The sequence below is a fragment of the Diorhabda carinulata genome, chromosome 4, assembly GCF_026250575.1.
Source record: "Diorhabda carinulata isolate Delta chromosome 4, icDioCari1.1, whole genome shotgun sequence".
Lineage (NCBI taxonomy): Eukaryota > Metazoa > Arthropoda > Insecta > Coleoptera > Chrysomelidae > Diorhabda > Diorhabda carinulata.
Window position 1 is genome coordinate 13,630,390 of NC_079463.1, and position 9,746 is coordinate 13,640,135.

The 9,746-nt window shown below is 33.8% G+C and overlaps 1 protein-coding gene across 1 annotated transcript; it reads left to right on the forward strand.

Annotated features, from left to right (window-relative positions):
* The first annotated feature begins 4,139 nt into the window (after nucleotides 1–4,139).
* On the forward strand, nucleotides 4,140–7,670 carry LOC130893073 (perlucin-like). Its single transcript, XM_057798849.1, has 3 exons — nucleotides 4,140–4,442; nucleotides 4,831–4,939; nucleotides 6,908–7,670. Exons 1-3 carry the CDS (start codon nucleotides 4,278–4,280, stop codon nucleotides 7,189–7,191), a joined length of 558 nt encoding a protein of 185 aa, XP_057654832.1. The 5' UTR covers nucleotides 4,140–4,277; the 3' UTR covers nucleotides 7,192–7,670.
* Nucleotides 7,671–9,746: the final 2,076 nt, after the last annotated feature.

Below are 9,746 nucleotides of genomic sequence, written 5' to 3' on the forward strand. Positions count from 1 at the left end.
TCTTGATTGTAGGTCTCTTCTTTTATAAAATTAGTTACCTTTTTTTAAATTTTTTCAAAACTATCTCCTAACAGTGTACAACAACTTAATGGGCCATGCTGATTTCCCAGAGAAATGAAAAGAAGCAAGACTGCTATTAGAAAATCCATATTCGTTCAGCCCCATATGTCTTCTCGATGTAGAGAGGAAACTCTACGAGCACCTGATTTTCTAAATACAGCCAAGAATAACAGCGTACTGGAGGTTTATCAAAACGGCAGTAAGGATTCAGGAAAGGTAGACAGACTCTCGATGACATAGGAGAGGTTTGCAGAATAGCAAAGTTTTTTCCTCTGCCCATCGCCGCTTATGCGCATTCATAACCATAAACGTTAGAAAAGCCTAATAAGTATCACTGCATCGTACCTGTTGAACAGAAATATAATCACTGAAGTAGACAACAACTCCAGGATCTTTGACTTGAACAGTGAAGTACCACAAGGATCAGTAATGGGCCTAACTCTGTAGAGCATCTGGTACGATGGGCTCTTTCAGCTCTGACGAGTATAATGCCAAACGGTCTTAGTGCATCTAAGAGGAAAATCCTTTCGAGCGTAGTCCATAGCCAGCGCACCAATATGGCATACAGTCTATGAAACAAAAACTTGCATCGTAAAGCTGACAAGTGGTAATCGCAGGATTGACCCCTATGGAGCTGCAATTGAAAGAGAAAAGACAGGTCGAAAGCTGACGCAAGAGCAAATCTCACCCAGAGGGGGCAAGTGAAATGGGACAACGGAACATATGGCCGATAGACCCACCGACGCATTCATATTATCGAAGTCTGCGTAAACAGTAAGTATGGGGAAACTGTCTACTCCTTAAGACAAGCAAGTACAGGTCAGGGATGCTCCCGCAGGCACCTTTATACCAGGCGGAGTTCATACATTCGTAAATACACCTACTGAAGTAAGGAAGACGATGCTGAGAATACGGTCTTCCATTGTTGCAAATGAGAAGAAGTAAGAAACTTGTATACTCAGAAAAGGAGAAGAAATTTCAATATTCAACATGATGGAGTGCTTGTTAGAATCAGACGAGTCCTGGAAGTACACGTATGGAGCGATATGGGCAATAATAGAAAACAAAGGGAAAGAGAATAGGAACTAAACATAACGAAAGACAGCCTTTCCAACGAAGCACTGCGAGAGCGAATACTATTGAAAAATGCGGCAGCCCAGTAGGGGTTTCAGCCGGTTATAGTCCAACAGTACCCGTCAAGGACACCGTAAGTTCATGAGGATTTTCCCTCCTATAGAAAATAAAGTAAAATCGGAGGTGAGTAAAGCTCTATTCGTTACCGGTCTTTTTTCTAAATATATTCAAAGCTTTTTGACATCTAATAATTAAAAACCGATTCAAAATATATTTTGGAATGAATTTTACCGTCCCAAAACTTAAATCTCCTTATAGCAACTATTATACTCCGGATCGTATAAGTACTGAATGAATAAAAAATATGTATTCAGAAAACGTCGACTGAGAAACGATAACGAAAACTAATGATGGTTTTCAGAAATAGCTGAGAGAATAAGATTACAAGAAGAGTACGTTACACTCAAACAACAGGTAACGCCAATATTACTGTTAGAAAAAAAACAAATACTGAGAAAATTCTGTAGTCAACTAAAATAGATTGACTAAATCATGGGATATAATTTTAAATATTTCAAATAATAATACACATTAGAATATTAATATATAAAAATTCAGTGTCCGTGTATATGTTCCGAATGAACTCAAAAACAAGTCAACTGATATTCATGAAAGTTGGCATATATATGTAATTTGGTCCGCCTTGAATGATAGGATAGTTTTATTTAAATTAATGGTCTCGATCATTAATAATTAATAATAAACTGATTATCAAACTTGATTATTGTTATCAATCTTAGTTTTCATAAGTCTGGAACAGATGGCGCCTTAAGCGAATTTCTTTACAGAGAACTGTAAAATTTTGTCCTTTGAACTTCATAGATAACGCCACACTTTAATGTGAGATATTTTCTTAGACTACACACTATACATGTCTTATTTTGCCTATACCACTTAACGTCGCTTCTTTCAAATCATTCTTCATTTTGTCTTCGTTGCGTACATTACTTCGAATATTTTTTTTACTTCTAACTTACTGTTATTCAGAGAACAGCGAAATTCATTACATTAAAAATTCAATCAGGTATAGTTTTTAGTAAAATAACATCCAAAAAATCCAACCTTAATGCCCGTAGCAAGAAGATTCGATGTGGACGTGTTGAAAGAGCTCATGAATCAGTCGAACAGAGAACAGAAAGAAATGCAGCTCAAAGAATTCGCACATCTGAAATTCGTGCACGAAAAGAGCGTGATATTCGTCGACAAAAAAATGCATTGAGAACCAGGGTGGCACGTCAACAACACATAGATTCATTTAGAGAACAAAACCGAGAAAACCATCGAACCAACTGCACAGTAACATGTGGGATCATTTGTCCGTCATTTAATTATGAACCAGACATCAATTATTCGGCTGATTTCAAAGTTACTGTTGGTGCGATGGACAAAATATGCAATTATTGTCAGGCGTTAAAATTTCGCAGTGAAACACCCGGCATGTGTTGCGAATCAGGAAAAGTTGTATTATCACCACTCCCTACTCCACCTGAACCTTTGAAATCTCTTCTTTTGGGCATTTCAAATGAATCAAAATTATTTTTGCGTAATTCTTGATTCTTGCTTCCAAATGATGTCATTTGGAGCATCCAAAGTTTGTGATTTGTTATCTGATGGTCGTAATTTTGAGACAACATTCAATATTCAAGGCCAGGTATATCATAAAATTGGATCATTGATGCCAATGCCAAATGAAGATCAAAAATGTCTTCGAAACTATTTTATGGGCAATTGTGAAAAACGTGTAACAACTCAATGCCAGTATAATTTCATTGAGCAAGCAGAAAAGAGAGCAATTGTATTTTCATTAGAATTATTTTTGGAGAACTGTAATCAATTGATTCAATTGTTTAAAAGAGTATCACCACAATTAAAAAGTGACAATTATCAAATTGTCATTAAAGCGGACAAGGTTCCTTTGGGAGAACACGCCGGCAGATTCAATGCACCAACCGTTGATGAAGTTGCTATTATCATTCACTATTATCACTCGGCCACAGCAACGCGTGGCCCGGTCTGCTAGTATTATATAAGTTATTACATCTAATGATTGAAGAGCTACTGCATGATTTGACAAAAAATCGGCCGAATTACATTCAACAGGCCTTGGGGCGAAACAGAAAACACCAAAGAAGATATACGAGGTGAGGCTATCAAATAACGAGACTGGTGATATAAAATATTGAAAATATTGATATAGTGTCTTTTTCTGTCAGATCCTTCAAGACGCGCGCCGATTTTTTTTCACAGCTTCACCAGACTCAAATCTGCTTCCTTTTGATGCAGATTAGGAAAGAGGCAGAAGTTGAACTGTGCAAGATCCTGCGAATAAAGTTGGTGATCTAAGACTGGGATGTTGTACTTGATGGACATAACATTTATTAAAAAATTGTGTTGCATCACGATACAGCCAAAATCTGCTATATTCAGAATACAGACAAATGAAGCCAAACTTCAGACAGATTAGTTTTTAGACGTTTGAAAAAAATGGAAAATTAAACATTAAGTGTGAAGCGAGTTGTTTAATTGAAAAGTCACCACTCAAATCAAACCGCCCTCGTACATGATGCAATTTATCATGAATATTACTTTGTTTATGGAAAACAAGCATCACAATATCTAAAAAATACAATTTAGTAACGTTAAAATATTAAAAAAAAATTAAAAAGTTACAAAAAGAAAGCTAATAAATTTGAGTTTGATATTCATTTATGTTCTATAACTTTCATGTTTTTTTTTCAGTGAATAATTTGAAGTATCGATTAGTTTTTTTTTTTCGAATTTTGAATCGCAACTATAACAATTGAAAACAGAGAGTTCTGTAAGTGGTTACAAATTCTATTTTAATGTTCATAGTGAAGACCAAAATCTTAATTATTGATACAAAATTGCGTTATAATTTGCTTAACATATAATTGTAACAACAAGATTATCACAAATTAAAGTTCAAGTTCTTAGTCGACTTATTGATAACAAACTGGAAATACCAGTATGACGTCTTCGCACAAAAACCAAAAAATTAAATATAGTGCCGTTTATATTCAAGTTAATCAATTACATGTTTTTTAAGTTAGTGAGATACTAAAATGTTTATTCATGTCTTTTTCTTCTTATTTATCTCCAATCTCTTCTACGTTACTTTGGAAGAAAGTGGCACTGAATTTCTATCTCCGGTTTTGAATACTAATAAAAGAACCCCTAATTGGTTTTCATTTGCAGGAAAAACGTATTATGTAGATACTGTATTTAAGGTAATTATAAAAACTATATAAAATTCAGAAGAATTGAGAGAAGAATGAAATATTTACCGTTGAATATCGGGGTGATATTTAGGGCTAATAATGGAAAACATTTCAAAATTTTGTTTTTTTTTATCGATTATTTATGTTTTATCACCTCATCGAATGAAATATTTTGATATACTTTTTGGTTTATCACTACTGAGGAAAATAGCAAATATTTGAACCTTCAAATGTTGATGTAACATACTTGGAAATAAGTATACAAACTGCTTCCTTAAAAATAAGTGTGATGTAGTTTTTCAAAATTACTAATTTTCCAAAGATAGCGATGTAATCGAATTGATGATTTGTTACGAAAGGAATCTTATAAAAATAAGGGTATTTATTGTATTTTCAGGCAAACTTTTACAAATCTCTGCAATTCTGTAGACAACAAGGAATGCATCTTCTCAGTATAAATAGTCAACAAGAAAACGATAGAATTGGGAAGTTCATTCAAGATAATGGTAAGTATTAATTTGTGAATTATGAAGTTTTGGGATCAGAATACAAAAAAAATTTCATTCCCTTTTCCTATTATGAGATTATTTTCGTCCTCACACGCGAGGGTACAAAAATTTATACCAAGCTCAAATTTCCTAGGATTGTTGAAATAATCACTCGGGGGTTTTCGTGAGCGAAACGTGGTTTAGAAAAAATCGGAGATCAGATAGTTATGAAAAATGTTTGCATATTTTTCACATAACGATTTAAATGTCATAATCGTCATGAGAGATTTGTATCCAAAGAAAGTTTCCCATATATTTTACATTACATCACATTGTTGAAAAGCTCAAACTGTTATCTATTTTTGAAAATAATCTCCATTTATTTTGACACATTTTTGAAGACGGAGCTTTTGTATTCACAAGTCCAAGTCTCCATCTGGCCCATCCATTGAGGAAGCGCGTGATCGCTGCTCGGACTTCATCGTCGCTCGTTTACCACCTAAATGTCCCTTTAGCTTGTGAAAGAGGTGATAACCGTAGGTGATAATGTTTCGGTGACTATTCCTAATAAGGATAAAGCAAAAGATGTTTTCAGAAATTTACTTGTTTTACTGAGGACCGACGACAACATATACCAGTTAAGTACAAAATATGGAGTGATTAAATATCTGTACCTATACCAGATCCGAATTAGACATTTGCAAAACAAAAATTTATTGACATTAACTTAATAAGGAGAGATAAACAAATTTCTTCACATCAAGCAGCTTCATTTAATTTTGTTTCTATGCAGGATTTGCTTTATGTGCATATGCACTGAAATTTGTCGAAGTAAATTATTTAAATGCAAAAAATTATATTGTGTATTACTCTAAATTTTAAAATGTTCCAAGTTTCACATATAAAGTGAAATTTAATATATTGCGCCACAAATTAAATAAAACCAAACCAACTTTATTCTCTAATAACCTATACTTGCCTATAATATTAATTGTAGTTAGTAAATTTTAATATTCTGTTAGTTACTATTGTAAGCTTTGTAAGAACGCGTTCTGATTGAAAATTTCAGTATATAGCCGAATTGAAGATACATTTCAGTATTTTCCTAAACCTCGTGGCCATTAGGTGTTCTTAAGCCGTATCAGCGCGAAGGCGCGAGGCACCCTCGAAGAATGAGTGTGGATCCGTTTCGCATATTCTTTACGGCTTCATAGTACTTTCCCCAAAAATTTTTCGTTCTGCGATAATGGGCTTGCAGGTGCTAAGCGTGCGCTATCATGACAAGACTCCATATTCGCGGAATGCTTAGTCGCTCAGTAGAAATTGTTTCTTTAAGGTGTAACTATAAATGGCCAAAACGCAAAGTTGTAAAGCACCTGCTCTAGTGTTTTCACTGTTCATTTCTACTACAAATAAACTTCGATTGAGGAAATTACAAGACGTGCATACACGTCACGAGCGCGAACTATACTGTGAGCCCGCGCGAGCCTGCGAGAGTAGACTGTTGGCAATTTTATCCGCGATTCGCGCTACATACTAGTAAGAACGCGAAATTACAGATACTTCTAGTTATTATGCGTAATTCGGGTATTTACTGTAACACATACACTGATTAGGTTCAAGTAAATTATATATTATTCTTCATTCCTCCAATTTGTTCTGTATTGTTAACAAACAAAAATGACAATTGTGTGTACTTCTATAATAGATAATAATCAACAAACCTTGCAATTCAGTTGGTATATCGCGAATATATTAACATCAATACAATTTAGCACACTCAAATATGGAAGAGAACAATATATGTTTCCGGCGATATTGTTGAGACGAAAGAATATTCTAAGATGAAGAGTCTTCTGAGATTGCAATCAAGTAATGACTACCAGCCCATAGAACAAAAAATGAGTTTTTCTAACATCATATTTTATAAAAAGATTCTTTAAACCAATGTATTGAATATTGTTTTTTCCATTTAATCTTTTTTAGGCTTAGGCTATGGGCACTACTGGACATCAGCAACGAATCTCGTTGGCGATAATGAGTGGGTTTGGTTGTCTACGGGTCAAAATATGAGATACGCCAATTGGTATCCTGGTGAACCCAGTGGAAAAAATTCTCAGAACGGTTCTGAGAATTGCGTTGAAGCTCGCCATTGGGCCCATCCCAGTGGGTTCACATGGAATGATATAGACTGTTTAACTGAAAGATATTTCATTTGTGAATCGATAGAGGACTGTTCTTCTAACGGTCCACAGCCTCGTAAGAAATAATTGTCCTCATAAAATAATTAAATACACATACAATAATGAAATGCCAGTCTCAATAAAATAAGTGTGTGATAAGGTATGAGAATTTAGATAATGATAAATTTAAAAGAACATACAACAGGAAACTTTGGTATTGATTCTATGAGAAATTAAATACCTTTCCTCGAACCGAGTTTATTTGACTATTTGTCATTGCATAACAGATTGGAACATTGGTTTATGCTTGATGGAGCACCATCTTATTTAAGTGTTAATGTAAGCGACTTTTTAAACCGTCAATATTCAAATAAATGGATTGGTCAAGAAAAGAATTGTCCTCAAGATTGGCCTCCCCGCTCACCGTACTTCAAAAATGTAATTACTTTCTTTGGGGGGCGTTAAATAAAAGTTGATGCTCTTTCTACAATATTATCAATTTGAGTTTCCATTAAATTATTCTTATTGTTTTGTTAAATCTGAAATAGAATTCATACTGTACGCTACGTTCAATGCCTTTCTTTTCAAATCAACTGATAATACAAGATGGAAATAAGTTTTTGAATCAAATTACTATTATTATTATTATTATAAATTAACCATGACATAAAATAGTTATGATACAAGTGTTAGAAGTAAGTAGTGAGTGGAGATGAACACAATAAAATCACTTTTAACAAGTATATCGTATACAATTTTTTATAAAACTCTTCTTACAAAGGAAATAAAATATGTTTACTCTTATCAAAATCTTCATAGTTAAGAGGTTTATTAGTAAAGAGTTGTTGATGTGAGATATTTAATTATAATTTACTAAAATTAACTAAATGAAAAATGCGGAATTCGAATCGATATTACTTAAGGTAAAACAATTACCTATAACGAAATTTGAAGATGTTATCCTTATCTATTTTTTCCTAAATAATATCAGAGTGTCATGTCAACATTCAAATATTTATTTAAATTTGTAGAAAGTCAATATTTTTGGGTGTGTTTTTATTGATAATTTTTATTGTATTGTAACAACAAAGAAGAATATTGAAAAAATTGAAACTGAAACTGACCGTGTGTGTGTGTGTGTGTTTGTGTGCCGAATTCGGCACCGAAGCTAACATTGCCATTCCATTGAATATCGAACAGGCAGCAAACTGAGTGACATTGGATCTGCTGCCTCAGAAATCAAAAAACCGTATGATATTACACAAAATATGTTAATAAAATATAATGTGAATCGAAGAGAGCTTAGTGCAACTATATTTTTGGCTTTTTTAGATGAAAAATAGAAGGTGTGGAAACCAAACAATGTGGTCCAGCCATTTCATGATAAAAGCCAGTTTGCTGATAAAGTATAATGTAGACATCAGCAAATATCACAAATCTCTAAACCTCTAAATGTAGGATTTTTTCTATAAAAAAATATAGAGGTTTTGGAAACCTCAATTTTAAAATTATCTGCAATTTCTTTTGAAAATACTAAAGTGGGGCTGATCAAATTCAAACTTGATTTGAGGCGAATTCGATGATATCTTTCATGTTGCTGCAATCAGACCATGTAAAATAATAAATTTGACTCCGGTTTAAATATTCTCGTCACTTTTAAAGTTATTCGTTCTCAAATATCTCGGGATCAAATTGATTGCATAGATGAAAATGATCACTTTTCAATACTTTGTACTTCAGCAAACAAAATTAAGTTTATAAACTAAAAGAAATCTACAATAATTCTTATATTCAGGTGATAACCAGCTTTTTCATACAAACGTATTTCACAGATATATCCCAATCCTACCACAACATAGTTCATTGCAGCATGGATATCCTTTTAGGCCATTGTCAGTCCACTGGTCCCAGATTTTTTCGCATTTGTGTGTATGGAGGCAGCAGCACTCTCGACGCAGACTCACACATCATAATGGATTTAGCACTTTTTGTAAAATTACAGACTCTCTCCGGATATTCTATTCCCCGTATAAACAATATTTTGTTATTTCCTGGATAATCTTGAACGTTTGTTCGATCATAGTTAAAAATATAGCATGCAGGTATATCTTGCAATGTCTCTCGCGCATTGTTAAAAATTTCGTTATGGTTTGTGAGGAAACAGAAGCCCGAGTGCGTTTTACATTTGCGGCCACCTTCACAACTGCACCCTCTCTTCGTTGATTGTAAAATAGGTTAGACCTCCATTTTATCTAAAATGTTGACCGTGGTAGTTATTTAGCCTCTCATAAGGGATGTCACAGTCTCGAGCAGCCCTCTGTAGACTCAATCCTTCATCAGTAACTTTTTCTAGTGCTTGTTCAACGGTATCCTAACTGTACACTTCATACTATCCTTTTATGCACTAATACAATTTTCGATTAGTCTGAAAGAAGAAGAAGATATAGAAGAAATAAATTTAGCAACAAGGATGTGATCGATTTGTCCCTAGCCGTTAAATATTGAATTTCCTGCGTGGCTATTATATCTGTTGCTGAATATTTTACTTACCAGTGAAAGTTTGCAGAGGTACTGAATATTTGATATTAGCTCATTAATTTCAAAAGTGTTTTTACCAAAAAACTAGATGGAAAATGGCACAC

Bases quoted from the DNA above. Each gene is read 5' to 3' on its own strand.
- LOC130893073 (XM_057798849.1), top strand. From the start codon at position 4,278: ATGTTTATTCATGTCTTTTTCTTCTTATTTATCTCCAATCTCTTCTAC. The intron at 4,443-4,830 runs GTAATTATAAAA...TTGTATTTTCAG, and splicing joins ATGTAGATACTGTATTTAAG to GCAAACTTTTACAAATCTCT. The intron at 4,940-6,907 runs GTAAGTATTAAT...AATCTTTTTTAG, and splicing joins GAAGTTCATTCAAGATAATG to GCTTAGGCTATGGGCACTAC.